This window comes from Symphalangus syndactylus, chromosome 11 (genome assembly GCF_028878055.3).
Source record: "Symphalangus syndactylus isolate Jambi chromosome 11, NHGRI_mSymSyn1-v2.1_pri, whole genome shotgun sequence".
NCBI lineage: Eukaryota > Metazoa > Chordata > Mammalia > Primates > Hylobatidae > Symphalangus > Symphalangus syndactylus.
The window spans coordinates 54,611,942-54,629,997 of NC_072433.2; the positions used below are offsets into that span (position 1 = coordinate 54,611,942).

Here is an 18,056-nt window from a genome sequence, read left to right on the forward strand (position 1 = left end):
CAAAAAAAAAAAAGAAAAAAATGAGACAGGGCCTTGCTCTGTCACCTAGGCTGGAGTGTGCAATGGTGGGATCACAACTCACAGCAGCCTTGACCTCCTGGGCTCAAGTGATCCTCCTGCCTCAGCCTCCCAAGCAGCTGGGACCACAAGCGTGCACCACCACACCTGGCTAATTTTTTGTTTTGTTTTGTTTTGTTTTGTTTTGTTTTGTTGAGACAAAGATCTTGCTATGTTGCCCAGGCTGGTCTCCAACTCCCAGGCTCAAGTGATCCTCCCATCTTAGCCTCCCAAAGTGCTGGGATTACAAGCGTGATCCATTGTGCCTGACCACAGTGAAGAATCTTAAACTCATAGAACGGCAGTGGCCTACAACTATGGAGTCAGGACTCAAAACTTGCCATTTTCGCTAAAAGACCTGTGCTGTTTGCACTTTAACACTCCCAGAATCTATCCCGCAATTGATTTTTGCAGATCCACTGTTCTATTTCACTGTTGCTTAACCTGCAAGGTATCTTGTCCAAATCCTACCCATCCATCACAGCCCCGTGCCAATTCCATTTCTCCCATGATTCATATCAAACACTAGACCCTCCCATCTCTAAGCATTTCATCTTTTTGGTCTCTCTCTTGCTACTGTTTCTACAACTCCTCTGTTTCAGCCACAGTGAAATTCTGTTTCCCAAACATACCAGGCATTTCCCTACTTGCGCTTTCTCAAAGTTCCTCTCTTTCCTTTCCTTTTCTTCTTTTTTCTTTCTTTATTTTTTTTGACAAGGTCTTGCTCTGTTGCCCAGGCTGGAGCGCAGTGGTGCAATCATAGCTCACTGCAACCTCTGGGGTTCAAGTGATCCTCCCACCTCAACCTTCCATGTAGCTGGGACTAGAGGTGTGTGCCACCACACCTGGATAATTATTATTATTTTTTTTAATTTGTAGACACAGGATCTCACTATGTTGCTCAGACTGGTTCTCAAACTCCTGGCCTCAAGCAATCATCCCACCTTGGCCTCCCAAAGTACCCAGATTAGAGACATGAGTCACCACGACTGGCCTCAATCTTCCTCTTTTAAAATATCCTCTGTTGGCCGGGCAGGGTGGCTCACGCCTGTAATCCTAGCACTTTGAGAGGCCGAGGTGGGAGGATCACTTCAGCTCAGCAGTTGGAGACCAGCCTGGGCAACATAGTGAGATGCTGTCTCTACAAAAAATTTAAAAATTACCCAGGCATGGTGGCGAACGCTTGTGGTCCCAGCTACTAGAGAGGCTGACGCAGGAGGATCACTTGAGCCCAGGAGGTTGAGGTTACAGTGAACCATGATCGGGCCACTGCACTATAGCCTGGGCGACAAAGCAAGACCTGTTTCAATAATAATAATAGTAATAATAATAATAATAATAAAATACCTTCTATACTTTAAGGCCAAGGTCAAATGCCTCTTCCTCCATGATCACTTCCTTGTTTCTACCCCTTCACATTCATTCCTCTTCTGGTAACAGCATCCCAATTTTAATTTTGGGATGCAGGCCTTCCCCACTCTCACTCCACGAGGTTGAGTTGGAGCCCACCAGGGAAGGCCACGTGAGGCAGATTAGCCAATCCCAATACTGCCTTCTCCTAGCTCAGTGATTGGCTCAGGCTAAGGCCAACCAGGACCTTAGTCAGGTCAATGAGCGCCTCTCCTGGCATTTTTGCTGAGCTCTCAGGAAATACATGAGTGTTCTCTCTGATGAGGTTACTCAGTTGGTGGTATGGGCTGGACGAGGTGGCTTACACCTGTAATCCTGGCACTTTGGAAGTCCCACATGGGCGAATCACTTGAGCCCAGGAGTTCAAGACCAGCCTGGGCAACATGGTGAAACCCCGTCTCTGCTAAAAACACAAAAATTAGCTGGGCGTGGTGGTGCATGCCTGTAATCCCAGCTACTCGGGATGCTGAGGAATGAGAATCGCTTGAACCTGGAGGAGGGGGGCTGCAGTGAGCTGAGATCACGCCACCGCACTCCAGCCTGGGCGACAGAGAGGAACTCTTGTCTCAAAATAAATAAATAAATAAAAAATAAAAAGTGCCAGGCGCAGTGGCTCACACCTGTGATCCCAACACTTTGGGAGGCCAAGGCGGGCGGATTGCCTGAGGTCGGGAGTTCGAGACCAGCCTGACCAACGTGGAGAAACCCCATTTCTACTAAAAATACAAAATTAGCTGGGCGTGGTGGCGCATGCCTGTAATCCCAGCTACTCGGGAGGCTGAGGCAGGAAAATCGCTTGAACCCAGGAGGCAGAGGTTGCGGTGAGCCGAGATCACACCATTGCACTCCAGCCTGGGCAACAAGAGCAAAACTCCCTCTCAAAATAAATAAAGGTGAGGTGCGGTGGCTCACTCCTGTAATCCCAGCACTTTGGGCGGCCGAGGCAGGCGGATCACGAGGTCAGGAGATCGAGTCCATCCTGGCTAACAAGGTGAAACCCCGTCTCTACTAAAAATACAAAAAAATTAGCCGGGCGTGGTGGCGGGTGCCTGTAGTCCCAGCTACTCGGGAGACTGAGGCAGGAGAATGGCGTGAACCCAGGAGGTGGAGCTTGCAGTGAGCCGAGATCGCGCCACTGCACTCCAGCCTGGGTGACAGAGCAAGACTCCGTCTCAAAAAAATAAATAAATAAATAAATAAAATAAAAATTAAGTTGGTGGTATGTAAGTCGGCAGCTATGTCCATCACACAGGGAAAGCCTGCCTGAGAATAAAGCCAACACAGAGGAAAGAACCGAGATACTGAGATAACTGGTCTCTGGGCTATGTACCTGGATCCAGACATGCATGAAGCTTAAACAGAGAAGGCTGCCTCGGGGAAGGAGAACGGGTCCCTAGAAGAGATCCTTGCAGTTTTGGGGCAGGGAAGGGAGTCACGTTTCAGGAATCCCAGCATGGAGATGAACAGGCATGGAGTTTGTGCTTCTGACTATGCTTGGTATCAGGAAGAGGAGGTGTGGCGTTTTGGGTCCGGTGGGGGAGTGGGTCACTTACCTTCAAATCGGAGGCTTAACAGCAGGGGATTGGCAGGTGTCTCTGACAGCAGCTCCACATAGAGGGACTGGGCGTCACTGATGAGACCCCGCTCGGGGACATCGTCCATGTCCGAATCATAGATCACGGGGGATAGGGGGCTGCCCCCTGAGCGCACCATCAGCCTGGGATGGACAGAAATGTGACCAGGAGCTCAACCTCCCTCACAAGCTGCCTCACCCCTTGCCTGCTTTCCTAACTTATTTTTATAGCTGTTATCATCACACATAACCATATGCCACACACTCTTCTAAGCCCTTACACATTCTATCTCATTTAATTTTCACAAGAACTCTTGAGTCAGACACTATTATTATCCCTTATTTAATAGATGAGGATATTGGGGCATAGAAAGATCAAGTAACCTGTCCAAGGTCACAGGGCAAGTAGTGGCAGGGCTGAGATACCAAGTTGCTAGGTAAAGGATGATAATGATGATGAAGATAGCAGATGCTTGACTAGGCACGGTGGCTCAGCTCACACTTGTTATCCCAGCACTTTGGGAAGCCAAGACAGGTGGATCACCTGAAGTCAGGAGTTCAAAACCAGGCTGGCCAACATGGTAAAACCCCATGTTTACTAAAAATACAAAAATTAGCCAGGCATGATGGTGCATGCCTGTAATACCAGCTACTCAGGAGGCCGAGGCAGGAGAATTGCTTGCATCTGGGAGGTGGAGGTTGCAGTGAGCTGAATCTGTGCCACTGCACTCCAGCCTGGGTGACAGTGAAACTCTGTCTCCAAAAAAAATAAATAAAAATAAATAAGGCCAGGTACGGTGGCTCATGCCTGTAATCCTAGCACTTTGGGAGGCTGAGGTGGGCGGATCACGAGGTCAGGACATCGAGACCATCCTGGCTAACACGGTGAAACCCCATCTCTACTAAAAAAAAAAAAGTACAAAAAATTAGTCGGACGTGGTGGCATCATGCATTTGTAGTCCCAGCTACTCGGGAGGCTGAGGCAGGAGAATCGCTTGAGCCCGGGAGGCAGAGGTTGTAGTGAGCTGAGATCGCGCCACTGCACTCCAGTCTGGGTGACAGGGAGAGACTCCATCTCAAAAAAAAAAAAAGAGGGTCGCAGACACTTTTATAGTGCTTATTGTCCTAGGCGCCATTCTAAGGACTTTATATAATTTCAGCACTTATCCTCACAGAAACCTGAAGAGGGAGGTACTGTTATCTCCATTCTACAGATGAGGAAACTGAGGTGCGAAGAAGTTAAGTGATTTGTCTAAGGTTGCACAGCTACACTTCCTAAGAAAGGCTTAGGACTGGCCAGGCGCGGTGGCTCACACCTGTAATTCCAGCACTTTGGGAGGCCAAGGTGGGCAGATCACCTGAGGTTGGGAGTTTGAGACCAGCCTGACCAACATGGAGAAACCACATCTCTACCAAAAATACAAAATTAGCTGGGCATGGTGGTGCATGCCTGTAATCCCAGCTAATCAGGAGGCTGAGACAGGAGAATCGCTTGAACCCCTCCTGAGACAGAAGAATCGCTTGAACCCGAGAGGCGGAGGTTGCAGTAAGCCAAGACTGCAGCACTGCGCTCCAGCCTGGGCAACAAGAGTGAAACTCTGCCTCAAAAAAAAAAAAAAAAAAAAAAAAAAGGCTTAGGACTAAGCTGTGATGCATATCTCAACCAGGATCCACCCCAGCTGTGTCCAAGTCCCCACTTAGCCTTCCTACTTCCCTGAGGTGGGAACTTCTTTTTTTTTTTAAGACAGAGTCTCGTTCTGTCGCCCAGGCTGGAGTGCAGTGGTGCGATCTTGGCTCACTGCAAGCTCTGCCTCCTCGGTTCACACCATTCTCCTGCCTCATTCTCCCGAGTAGCTGGGACTACAGGTGCCCACCACCATACCTGGCTAATTTTTTTTTTTTTTTTGTATTTTTACTAGAGATGGGGTTTCACCATGTTAGCCAGGATGGTCTCGATCTCCTGACCTTGTGATCCGCCTGCCTCGGCCTCCCAAAGTGCTGGGATTACAGGCATGAGCCACCATGCCCGGCCAAGGTGGGGACTTCTGACCCAAGACCTAGACCCTTACCGGTCATTGTCCTCATCCAGCGAGACCCTCTCGAAGTGCAGGTGCAGCCGGCGCCCCTCAGCTGCTTCAATGACCCAACGGCAGGTGAGGTTGGGCCCTACAGCTCCCCCAGGCTCTGGGGACACGATGCGGCCCAGTGTGGCATTGTGGATGGTGCCACCACAGGATGCTGTGGGCAGAGGAGGGGCATGTTAAGGCCAGCTTGAGGTGACTTGTCCTTCTCCTCGGGGCCTCGGCCCATTTTCAGAGCTGTTGCATTCACACCTTTGGCTGGGACCCGGCCCAAGGTTAGCTTCTGTCCCATGGAGTCGCCCCAGAGGACGGGACCTTCTCCAGGCATGAGCCAGGAGAGAAACCAGCCCCGGTACAGGAGAACCCCAGGATTGACACCTCCTAGGATGGAGACACCACTAAAATGAAGACTCTCCAGCTGCGGACACTCTAGGATGGGGAGTTACGAGGATCCCTAAAATTCAAAGCCTCAGCTGGGAAATCTTCAGGACAGGACTTTCAGAGTGAAGATGCCACGGGATGGGAATCCCAGTAAGAGGCTCTCCAGGATAGAAGCCCTCTGGACATGGACCCTAAAAATGGCTTCCTCTAAGATGAGGACGCTACCCCAGAAGGGACCTCCAGAATGGTGACTCCCAAAATAAAATCTCCAGTGGGACACCCTGAGATGGAGACCACCCAAGGATGGAGACACCCCAAGGAGAGAGACCCTCCGCATAAAGAGCTCTGGCTGCAGACCCCAGGATGGGGACTCCTCAGGGTAAACACCCCTTCAGAATGGGTTTTCCCCAAAGGTGGACACCTGGACACCCCCGAGATAGGACCCTCCCAATAGGGTTCCCAGAACAGACGCCCCCACCCACTGTGGCAGGAGACTCACCCATGCAGCTGGGGGTTTCACCATTCCAGGATGGCCGGGTGCCATTGAGGCAGATGAGGGTCTCCTCTCCTTGCAGCTGGTAGCCTGAATCACAGTGAAAGGTGGCAGTGCCCCCGGGGTGCAGGTCCGTCACACTCACGTCCCCATGGGTCGGCCGGGGAGGGAAGCCACAGCTCAGGAGGTAGGCTGCACCAGACAGACAGCGGGTAGCAGGGCTCACTTTCCCATGCCACCCTCTCATACTGATCCCCCAGCACTTCCCCCCTCTCCTTTCAGGCCAACCTTCCAGGGGCACACACTGGCGCCATACTGGCCTACATACCGAGAAATAAGAGCTCCTCACACAGGCACCTTGCCTCACGAAGAGGAAATTGCAACATCCCTTATCTCCCCCACTCATTGTAATTCACCCTCGTTGGCACCCATTTTATAGATGAGGTATCTGAGGTTCAAACAAGTTATTCTGGACCCCGCTACTCATTTGTTGTGTGACTTCAGGCAAATCAATGAACTACTCTGAACTTCATCCAGCTCTAATAACAGATAGTATTTGCAGAGCTTGTTCAGCTCATAGAGATTTTGAGGTCAGCAGACAAAGATTATGTGACCTGGCTAGGCGTGGTGGCTCACGCCTGTAATCCCAGCACTTTTGGAGGCCAAGGCAGGTGGATCACGAAGTCAGGAGTTCGAGACCAGCCTGGCCAACATGGTAAAACCCCATCTCTAAAAAATACAAAAATTAGCCAGGCGTGGTGGTGGGCGCCTGTAATCCCAGCTACTTGGGAGGCTGAGGCAGGAGAATCACTTGAACCCAGGAGGCAGAGGTTGCAGTGAGCCGAGATTGTCCCATTGCACTCCAGCCTGGGCCACAAGAGCAAAACTCTGTCTCAAAAAAAAAAAAAAAAAAAAAAAAAAAAAAAAAAAAAGATTGTGTGACCTGTTTTGCAGGTGTAAACACTGAGGCTCCAAGTTATTAAATGCCTCTTTTGATTTTTCTCCCCTCCGCACACACAGCCTTTCTTCCACCAAGGTGCCCTGTGGTATACCCTCAGCTCCTCAGCTTCCATCCAGAAGAACCACTTGAAACTTCTTTTTTTTTTTTTTGAAACAGGGTCTCACTCTGTTGCCCAGGCTGGAGTGCAGTGGCGTGATCATAGCTCACTGGAACCTTGAACTCCTGGCCTCAAGCAATCCTCCTGACCCAGCCGCCCAAGTAGCTGGGACTACAGGTTTGTGCCACCATGCCCCGCTAATTTTTAAATTTTGTGTAGAGATGACATCTCAGTATGTTGCCCAGGCTGGTCTTGAACTCCTGGCCTCAAGCAAACATGAAACTTCTTGAGGAAATTTGACTATTTTGTCTTTATTTTTTTTGTTCTTGTTTTTGAGGAGAAGTCTCACTCTGTTGCCCAGGCTAGAGTGCAATGGCATACAAACTCAGCTCACTACAACCTCCGTCTCCCGGGTTCAAGCGATTCTCCTGCCTCAGCCTGCCAAGTAGCTGGGATTACAGGTGTGTGCCACCATGCCTAGCTAATTTTTGTATTTTTGGTACAGATGGGATTTTACCATGTTGGCCAGGGTGGTCTCGAACTCCTGATCTCTTCAGACCTCCTGACTTCACTTTCATTGAGGGATTCATTTATGGGCCACTGAGTATTAAGATCTTTAAAGACAAAATAGTCTTTAAAGGTACAGTGGCTCACACCTGTAATCCTAGCACTTTGGGAGGCTGAGGCGGGTGGATCACCTGAGGTCAGGAAAAAGACCCAGGCCTTGTCCTCAGGAGTCCATCGTCTACTGAGATAAACATAAGAACAACCTTCTAGAACACAGTGGTTTCAATAAATGGTAGCCTCGGGAATGGCTGCCCCAGGAATGGCTGCCCATGCCCAGCAGAATCAAGTCTGAATGCTTTAGTTTGACATTCAAGCCCCTTCCACAGTTAAATGCAGCCCAGCGCATTCCAGCTTCAGGGTTGATCTCCCAAGACCAATATAGCCTACACAACACACTTTTGTGACTCCTTAAGTTTCCACCTCCATATTTTCGCTTGTGCTCTCCCCCTACTTTCTCATCTTTTAAGAGATCAGACTGGGGGGCTTACGTACCACCTCTTCCAGGAAGCCTTCCTGACTCTACATCTCTCCAACAGTTACTTGTTCTCTTACGTATACACAGTCCTGCATGCATGATTTTGTCATCACATTAACCATTGTCTTTTTTTTTTTTTTGAGAGAGTCTCACTCTGTCACCCAGTCTGGAGTGCAGTGGCTTGATCTCAGCTCATTACAACTTTTACCTCCCGGGTTCAAGTAATTCTCCTCCCTCAGCCTCCCAAGTAGCTGGGGTTATAGGCGTGTGCCACGACTCCTGGCTAATTTTTGTATTTTTATTATTATTTATTTTATTATTTTTTTTTGACGCAGAGTCTTGCTCTGTCACCCAGGCTGAAGTGCAGTGACACAATCTTGGCTCACTGCAACCTCCGCCTCCCAGGTTCAAGCAATTCTCCGGCCTCAGCCTCCTGAGTAGCTGGGATTACAGGCATGTGCCACCACACCCAGCTAATTCCTTTTTTTTTTTTTTTTGAGACGGAGTCTCGCTCTGTTGCCCAGGCTGGAGTGTGGTGGCGCGATCTCGGCTCACTGCAAGCTCCACCTCCCGGGTTCACGCCATTCTCCTGCTTCAGCCTCCCAAGTAGCTGGGACTACAGGCACCCGCCACCACGGCCGGCTAATTTTTTTGTATTTTTAGTAGAGACGGGGTTTTCACTGTGTTAGCCAGGATGGTCTCGATCTCCTGACCTCCTGATCCGCCCGCCTCGGCCTCCCAAAGTGCTGGGATTACAGGTGTGAGCCAAAACGCCCGGCCAGGCCCAGCTAATTTCTGTATTTTTAGTAGAGACGGTGTTTCACCATTTTGGTCAGGCTGGTCTCGAACTCCTGACCTCGTGATCTGCCCGCCTCGGCCTCCCAAAGTGCTGCAATTACAGGCGTGCACCACCGTGCCGGTATTTTTAGTACAGACAGTGTTTCACTATGTTGGCCAGGCTGGTCTCGAACTCCTGACCTCAGGTGATCCACCCACCTTGGCCTCCCAAAGTGCTGGGATTACAGGCATGAGCCACCATGCCTGGCCTAACCACTGTCTACACTGGCCCAAGCCTTATTTATTTTGTGTCTAAAAGGCCAGTCTATGAGGTCAGGAGTTCCAGACCAGCCTGGCCAACATGGTGAAACCCTGTCTCTGCTAAAAATACAAAAAATTAGCTGGGCATGGTGGCACACGCCTATAATCCCAGCTACTCAGGAGGCTGAGACAGGAGAATCGCTTGAACCCAGGGGGCGGAGGTTGCAGGGAGCCGAGATTGTGCCATTGCACTCCAGCCTGGGCAGCAGAATGAGACTCCGTCTCAAAAAAAAAAAAAAAGGGGCTAGCCTGGCTGATCAATGGGTGCAGCCAAGAGGCAGCATGAAACGGTGCAAAGACCATTGGATTTGTCATCAGGCAGACCTGAGTTCCAGTTCTAGCTCCAGAACTTACTAACTACGTGACTTTGAGCAGGTGACTTCATCTCTAGGGGCCTCTCACCTATTAACGGCAATAATAATTCCTATCAGGGAAGATTGGCCTGAAAATTAAATAAAAGAAACACGCAAAGCACCTGGCACATAGAAGCTGCTGAGAAAACGTTAATCACCCGCCCCTCAGCCTCAGTTAATGAATGACTAGGAGCCAGGGACTCGGGGATCTGGTGTCTGGCTGCAATAAACGTGCAGGTGGCTGAGCAATCTACATAACCTTTGAGTCTTTTCCTTCCTTTGAGAGATGGAACTGACAATGGCCACTCTCAGGGTTTCTGTGAGAAGCAAATGAAACTAAGGTTGGTGAAAGGGCTTTGTAATGGGAAAGTTTGCTGAACTTCGGGTGAGGGGTGAGGGAGCCTTTGGCTTTTCAGAGAAGCTAATGAGGCCACTCTGGACCAGAGGCCCCAGCTAATGCAGGTTGGGAAGGGCTGAAACAAGGCCTCGGTCCCAAAGGCGCCCAGTGCAGCTGTGAAGCAGGGAAGACTGAGCAATGAAGGCCAATTTATGCAATAATCCTGCTTCCCCAAATGTTCCACTTAGCCTAAGGAGTCCTATTTTCAGTGCCCTGGGGAAGTGGCTGCTTAAAGGAGCCAGTGGGGAGCCATATCTTCAGATTTCACAATATCTGAAATCCAGCACTTGGCCCGGGCCCTCCAGGAATGCTCTTGCTCCCCAATAACCAGGTCCCTACTGCCAAATACACGTCTTGCAGCTTGCTGGCCCCCCGATGAATAGGCACCTTTGCTAGGCACACATGAGCCCCTAAGGCAGGTCCTGAGCAGAGGCCTCAAAAGAGGCTGGAGAGGACGTGAGAACAGGATTCAGGGTGCACCCTGCATGAGGCACACAAGGCATCTGCGGTCAGCAGAGCTTTCAAGGAGGGCAGAGTGCATGACACCAGCCAAGGCCATGCAGTGATGTGAAGGGGGCATTGGCCCGACACACAGTTCTCTCTGTCTCCACGAAGCATAGGAAGACAGTGGTGTCTGGAACAGGGCACTGGCTGGGCCCCTTTCTTCATGCACACATCTGCTAGAACATACCCTTGTACTGTGGGAAAGTTCCCACACACACAGGTAAGCGTGGATGTACACACATGTGCAGGTCATCTGTCATAGGTCCTAACAAATGCAGTCGTGCGTGAATACAGCCCCCCTTTCTCGCCCCCAGAAGTCAGAAGGATCTTTCTAAGTTGCAAATCTGAGGCTCTCACTTTCCTGCTTAAAACATTTCAGGCCACGCGCCATGGCTCACGCCTGTAATCCCAGCACTTTGGGAGGTCAAGGCAGGAGGATCTCCTGAGGTTGGGAGTTCGAGACCAGCCTGACCAACATGGAGAAAGCCCGTCTCTACTAAAAATACAAAGTTAGCCAGAAGTGGTGGCGCATGCTTGCAATCCCAGCTACTCAGGAGGCTGAGGCAGGAAAATCGCTTGAACCCGGGAGGCAGAGGCTGCAGTGAGCCAAGATTGCGCCATTGCACTCCAGCTTGGGCAACAAGAGCAAAACTCCATCTCAAAAAAAAAAAATAAATTAATTAATTAATAAAATTCAAATTAGGAGGCCTGGTGTGGTGGCTCATGCCTGTAATCCCAGCACTTTGGGAGGCCAAGGCAGGTGGATCACTTGAGGTCAGGAGTTCGAGACCAGCCTGGCCAACATGGTGAAACCCCATCTCTACTAAAAATACAAAAATTAGCCAGGCATGGTGGCAGGTGCCTGTAATCCCAGATACTCAGGAGGCTGAGGCAAGAGAATCATTTGAAGCTGGGAGGCAGAGGTTGCAGTGAGCCAAGGTCATCACCACTGCACTCCAGCCTGGGCAACAAAGTGAGACTCTGTCTCAAAAAAAAAAAAATTCAGATATCTCCCTGTCACACCTGCAGGTTGAAGTAGTCTGAATTCCTTACTGAAGCAGATAAGGCTCTTTATGGTCTGAATCTGACCTGCCTCCCAGCCTGGTCTCTGGCCCATTTCCCCTTCACCCCTTTCTGTGCTTTGAAAGTAATAGCAGTGACTGACAGTTTTGAGCTCTCACTGTGTACCACATGCTGTTTGTGTTTTTGTTTGTTTTGTTTTGTTTTTGTTTGTTTTTGAGACAGAGTTTCACTTTTGTCACCTAGGCTGGAGTACAATGGCATAATCTCAGCTCACTGCAACCTCCGCCTCCTGGGTTCAAACAATTCTCTTGCCTCAGCCTCCCAAGTAACTGGGATTACAGGTGCTTGCCACCATGCCAGGCTAATTTTTGTATTTTTAGTAGAGATAGGGTTTCACCATGCTGGCCAGGCTGGTCTTGAACTTCTGAACTCAGGTGATCCACCCGCCTTGGCCTCCCAAAGTGCTGAGATTACAGTAGTGAGCCACCACGCCAGGCCACACACTGTTTTAAACACTTGACATGTATTAATTCATTTGATCTTCCCCATAATACCAAGTATTGTGATCCCTATTTTTCAGATGAGATCGTGAGGCACAGAAAAGTTAAGTAACTTGTCCCAGGTCACACAGCTAGGACAATTCTATCTTCCATGCTGAATTCCTTCACCTCATCTGGGGGTCACATCTTCTCTCTCTGGGTCTTGGAGTGTGCTTTTTCATCCACTTAGCCATCTGCCTCCCTCCTTCTCTCCCTCCCTCCCACCCTTTCCCTGGTGAATTTATCCTTCAGGTCTCAGCTTAGTCATCATCTCCTCCAAGAAGATGTCCCCATATTCCTTGGGAGAAATTTAGGTCCCTTGGCTATGTGCTGCCCCCGCTGGCGTTTCCGCCATCATATTCCTTATCTCCTTGAATTATAACCATCCTGATTACTCATCTGTCTTCCTACCTAGATTCTGAGCTCGTTGAAACCAGATTTACACCTGGTTTGTTCATTCCTCCTCCAAGGCTAACACAGGTCCTGGTATGAAGCAAGCACTTGACAAACATTTGTTGGGTTCAATGGATGAGTTGTCCCTTGGATGTGTGCACAGATCTGTGAGTGTGTGAGATAAGTATGCATGGGCCTCCTCTGAGGGCCCTGCCCCCCAGGGTCACAGTCAGGAGGAAAAGGCCCCCTCAGCACCCTGTGCTTCGATGGTTCTTAAAGATGTCCCCTTTATAGGCCGGGCACAGTGGCTCTTGCCTGTAATCCCAGCACTTTGGGAGGTTGAGGCGGGTGGATCACGAAGTCAGGAGATCGAGACCATCCTGGCTAACACGGTGAAATCCCATCTCTACTAAAAATACAAAAAATTAGCTGGGCTTGGTGGCAGGCGTCTGTAGTCCCAGCTACTTGAGAGGCTGAGGCAGGAGAATGGCGTGAACCTGGGAGGCAGAGCTTGCAGTGAGCTGAGATCGCGCCACTGACCTCCAGTCTGGGAGACAGAGCAAGACTCTGTCTCAAAAAAAAAAAAAAAAAGATGTCCCCTGTATGCAATATGGCCCCTGCCCTTCCAGCAGCACCCTCAAACTCCTCACCCTGATAGTGGATCCTGAAGCCACCGCCCCTTGGGACCCGTGGGCTCTGGAAGTGCAGAAGCAGCCGGTTGGTTGGGCTCCGAAGGACTTGTCCTTCTCCAAGCATGGACGAGTTGGCCAGGAGTCGGGGGGCCAGGCCTGGGGATCCCCCACCAGCCAGCACCAGGAGCTCCTCTTCCTGTGACAGGTTCAGCGTCTGCACCTAGAGAAGCCAGACACAGACCCGCCAGTGCAAGTCAGCCAGGGGTTTGACTTCCAAAGCCCTTGTGCTGTGCCTTTGCCCTGTGCCTTTGCCCTTTGCCCAAAAGGCACCGCGCTGCTGCCCAAGTTGTAGAAATCTAGAAGAGTTTTTGAGGTCACCTGAGTCATCAAACAGGTTTTTTGGCTCCCAGGCCAAACCCGTGCACACCCACAGCCCAGAGGAAAAGGCTTGGAATCTGCACAGTCACATGCTTTGGTCCAGTTACCTGGATCTCAATGCCGTAGCCAGGGTAGACATGGATGCTGTAAGTGCAGTCCAGGAGCCCCAGGGTGCGGCTGGCAGGGCTCCCCAGATCTGGAGACTCCACATACCCTTCGCCCTCGGAGATGTTGTTATTACATAGAACTGAGGAGATACAAATGGCTGGGATGGAAGGAATGCCTGTGCTCTTGCCCTCCCAGCCAAGCAACTCTGAAGGCCTTCATCTACCTTCTCCTTAGTACCTCTCATCATTTTTTTGTTTTGTTTTGAGACAGGGTCTCGCTCTGTCACCCAGGCTGGAGTGCAGTGGCGCAATCATGGCTCACTGCAGTCTCAAACTCCTGGGCTCAAGTGATCCTCCCTCCTCAGCCTCCCGAGTAGCTGGGCCCACAGGTGCGCATCACCATGCTGAGCCAATTTTTAAAATTTTTTGTAGAAATGGGGTCTTGCCATGTTTCCCAGGCTGGACTCAAACTCCTGGCCTCAAGCGATCCTCCTGCCTTGGCCTCCCAAATCACTGGGATTACAGGTGTGCACTGCTGTGCCCCCGCACCATCTTTTATTTTTTTATTTTTATTTTTTTTAAGATGGAGTTTCCCTCTTGTTGCCCAGGCTAGAGTACAATGGCTGGATCTCAGCTCACCACAACCTCCGCCTCCCGGGTTCAAGCAATTCTCCTGCCTCAGACTTCTGAGTAGCTGGGATTACAGGCATGCTCCACCATGCCTGGCTAATTTTGTATTTTTAGTAGAGATGGGGTTTCTCCACGTTGGTCAGGCTGGTCTCGAACTCCCGACCTCAGGTGATCTGCCTGCCTGGCCTCCCAAAGTGCTGGGATTACAGGCTAGAGCCACCACGCCCGGCACCATCTTTAAGCAATGCTCCCTCTCCCACCTGAGCCAGAACTCCCTTTCCCAACTGTTATATAGCTGAAACAATTGGAACACTGCCTGGTACATAGTAAGGGTACAGAAATGCTACCTTTGTTATTATTATTCTCCCATCTGTACCCAGGACTCCTTCCACAGTTCCCAGCAGCCTCTCTCCCATCCATCCCCAGCATGTACCTCTCTGGTGCTCCCACCCCCATCGCCTTGCTGTCGCCTCACCTGGGCTGGTCACCGTAGTGGTAACAGTTGTCGTGGTGATGATGGTGGTCGTCGTCTCCTCCTCTCCTCCCTCAGGCCCAAGGGGAGGCCCTGGGGAGGCAGGGCTGGGTGGGGGTGGGGCTGTGGTTCCTGGGGGAGGGGTCAGCAGTTCTGGCGCAGTGGGGCCTGCCCCCCTGACCCCGTTAGGGGTGACGGCTGTTGTCAAAGGCCCTGTCCCCGGCTCAGTGGCCCGTGGCAGGGAGGGCACTGTGAGAGTCTGGCCGGCCGGAGGGGTGGCTAGCGTGGGGTCCGGATCAGATCCTGGGACAGTGCAGGGAATGTCAGAGCACAGGAGGAGCACATGGAGGACCTTGGGTGGGGAGCAGGGCTGAGGGAAGCTAGGGGTTCCCCTGCCATACCCCAAAAGCCTCCCACACAAGGTACAGCACCCCCCACCTTTCCCTTCCCCACCCCAGCCCCTACCTCCTCCCAAGGCTTCCACAGCCTGAGTCCCCCCTCTTTCTCTTCTGGTCCCTTCTCTCCACCCAGCCTTTTCCACCCTGATACTCCTCTCCCTGAGCCTCTCTCTCTGCCTCCTCACTCAGATCAGGTTCTGTCTCTGGTTATCTCCTCTCTCCTCTGTCTCATTCTCTCTGGAACTCTTTATTTCCCCATTTCCCTGTTTAGTATTCTGATTGCACTCTGATTTCATGATTCGAGATCCACTAGTTTTTGTGTTTCATTCTCTCTCTCTCTCTCTGTCTTCCACCATTTCTCTGACTCTGGTTCTCTGAATTTCCATCTCTCTTTCTATGTGTCTGTTTTTCTGTCTGACCATCTCCTAATCATTCTGTCTCTGTCTCTGGTTCTGTCTGTGCCCAGGTATGACTTTCTCCGACAGTCTCGTTCTGTGTCCCCTGAATCTCACAGGAATGCAGGCTTTTTCCTCCTCTGCAGTCTCTCTCTGCCTGCTCTTCTCTAGCCTGGCTCCCCATCTCCCTGAGCCCATGTCCCTCTCTCTGCCTCTAGGCCACTCCTGCCGCTCTGGGGGCCTCACCCGGCAGGTAGCCCATCTCCGGGCCCCTCCTCAGCAGGGCCCCATGAAGCAGTTCAGCCAGGGCCTCAGAGGCCACCGTGGGGGTCTCACTTCCAGGCTCTGGCAATATCTCCTCCTCCTTCAGGGGCAGACCTAGGAGGTGAAGTTGTGTGAGCTTCTCCACTTCCCCACACCCCTTCCTTCTCCAGAGAGATATTTTCTAGAACTCTTCCTCCCTCCTCCATCAGCTGGGCCTGCAGGGGCTCAGATGGTCCCAGGCTCGACTGAGGGCCAAGATCGGAGGAGGGGCTCCCAGCTGCCCTCATACTCCCACTCCCACACCTCTTCTCTCCCCTCCCCTCTCCCTTCTCCCCGGGCTGTGTGGGCCTTCATTGAACACTTTAGCTCTCATGAACCCTGGACAGCGCCAGCAAGGCAGAGGGGTCGCCAGTGCTGCCTTCCCTTTCACCTCAGCGGTGATCTCCCCCCAACCCTGGGGCTCTGCAGAGGGTCCGGCCGCACCTCCCAGCCCTTGCTTCCGCAGTGCCTGGCTTTCTCTCTGGGTTTCTGTCTCTGCAGCGTGGCTGTCTTTTCTCTTTCTTTCTCTCTCTCTCTCTCTCTCTCTCCCCCTCTCCCTCTCTCTGGTCCTCTGCAGTCTCTGCCTCCTCCTCTGGAGTCTGGCTGGGGGTCAGAGTGGGGGACTGAAAATCTGGTCTTTGAGCCCTGCCTCTGCTCATCTGTCTTTGTCCATTCATCCAAGAACATTTGTGTGTACAGCGCCTGGCATCTCTCTCAGCACCTCCATCTCCCACCCAGGTCCCTCTGTGCTTCTGCCGCCTCCGCAGACATCCCCCCAACTTTCCCAGCCCTCCTTCGTGGATCTAGTCCCTGAGACACTGCTAAAAGCTTCTCTCATTCATTTCCCTGCCTTCTCAATACTGAGGGTTAAGGGGCTTCGGGTTCAAGCCAGAAAGCTCTGGCTTGCCCCTTCCCCATCAGCTGTGCCTCTCCCCTCCCCCATGCGCTCGGAAGACCCAGGATGTTAAGAGAAAAAGGAGGGTGGAGGACCCCGCTGGACGCCTTCCTGGGGCCCACCCCCACACTCTCATGTCCTTACCCTGGATCCAGGGACAGCTCAGCAGAATTAGGAACAGCAGCTGGGGAGGCGGCGGGTGCTGGGCCCTGGGAGTCCCCATGGCGACTCACCCCGATCTCTCTCTGTGCCTCTCTAAGTAATCTGGCTGCCACCTTTCCTCCGTCTCCGTTTATCTTTCCCTTTAATTCTTTTTTTTTTTTTTCCTGGTAGGGGTCAGCAAAGAAAGACAATTTCTCTGCCCCTTGGGATGGAGGGGCAGAATTGGGCTAGGGGTCGCCTGGAGCCCACCCCCCTTTGCTCAGTCTCCTCTGTCCTCTTCTCCCGGCTCTGTGGTAGAGGGGGCGCGGCTCCGGCTGCAGGGGGTGGGGCTGAGAGGGCCGAAGGGGCCGGGTGGCCTGGGTTACCCTCCTGCTCAGGCGCCTGGGTCCACTGGGCTGGCTGGACCCCAAGCTAGGGGACTGGGGAGGAGAAAGGCAGCTTCTGGGGGTTTAGGGTGGGGTCGAGGATCGGGGGGGTCCCCACTGGGCTCTAGCGGGGCTTGTCGGGGAGGGGAAGGGGTGGGTTGGGGAACTGGGAGAGCCGAAGCTCGGGCACTGGAGCTGCGGGAGGGAGAAGCTGAGAAAGGTGTCGAGCCCACGTCAGATCCTGGGGACGGGCGAAGGGAGGGGCCTGGGATTTATTTGACGGGGAGGGAGGAGGAGGAAGTGCAGATGGAGGAGGGAGGGATCATACGAGCCAGGGCCGTAATCCTCACTCCCGCGGCCCCTAGGGGAGGCAAAGGAAACTCTTTGGTCCCAGCAGTAATTAGCCCCCTCCGCCTGCCATTCCAGCACATCTGGAATCTGAATCTCCTCTTTCCAGGGCGCCGAGGGGCTGAACAGCTTGGTTCGCGCCTGCTGGGCCCCTCATTATGCCCCCTGTTCACATCCAGACCTTCCACGGGGCTTCCCTTCCCCTTTTACAGTAGCTCGGGTGGAATGGGCTCTCCCTCCTCCAGGAGAATGGTGAGCTTCCACGATTGTGACAAGTCTCGTGGGTGACGGGCCGGGGTTTGGGGAGGAGAGACAGACCCCTCCTCTTCCATAAACCATGACCCCGGCCAGCTAACAGGCGGCCTCGGCTCTGATTTTCCCTCCGGAGCGCCCTTTTCAGCACCAGCGGCGCGCGGACAGCTCCCCTCGCCCCCGCGGGGCGGGCCCGGCCCGGCCCGACGCCGCCCACGATTGGTTGAGGCCGCTTTCGGTGTTTGCCGGGCTCGCGGGCTCCCGGGCTGCCTAGGGCCAGCGGGAGTCACAGGCCGACCGACCGAGGGACCAGCCGC

General features: G+C 52.4%; 1 protein-coding gene across 9 annotated transcripts in view; it reads right to left on the reverse strand.

Moving 5' to 3' along the window:
• The window catches only part of SEZ6L2 (seizure related 6 homolog like 2), a 29,329-nt gene extending 11,955 nt beyond the window's left edge, over window positions 1-17,374 (reverse strand). For 2 of the 9 annotated variants that reach the window (XM_055233060.2, XM_055233059.2), the window contains exons 1-8: window positions 16,757-17,369; window positions 15,661-15,792; window positions 14,625-14,714; window positions 13,520-13,659; window positions 13,053-13,254; window positions 6,002-6,187; window positions 5,110-5,278; window positions 3,021-3,184 (exon numbers count right to left, since the gene is read on the reverse strand). In XM_055233060.2, the coding sequence (XP_055089035.1) occupies window positions 3,021-3,184; window positions 5,110-5,278; window positions 6,002-6,187; window positions 13,053-13,254; window positions 13,520-13,659; window positions 14,625-14,714; window positions 15,661-15,792; window positions 16,757-16,835 (1,162 nt within the window). In that variant the 5' untranslated portion in view covers window positions 16,836-17,369. Of the gene's footprint in view, window positions 1-3,020; window positions 3,185-5,109; window positions 5,279-6,001; window positions 6,188-13,052; window positions 13,255-13,519; window positions 13,660-14,624; window positions 14,925-15,660; window positions 15,793-16,756 lie in introns of all 9 variants that reach the window. The other 7 variants (XM_055233054.2, XM_055233053.2, XM_055233062.2 and 4 more) reach the window with 5 other exon arrangements.
• Between the last annotated feature and the right edge of the window lie 682 nt (window positions 17,375-18,056).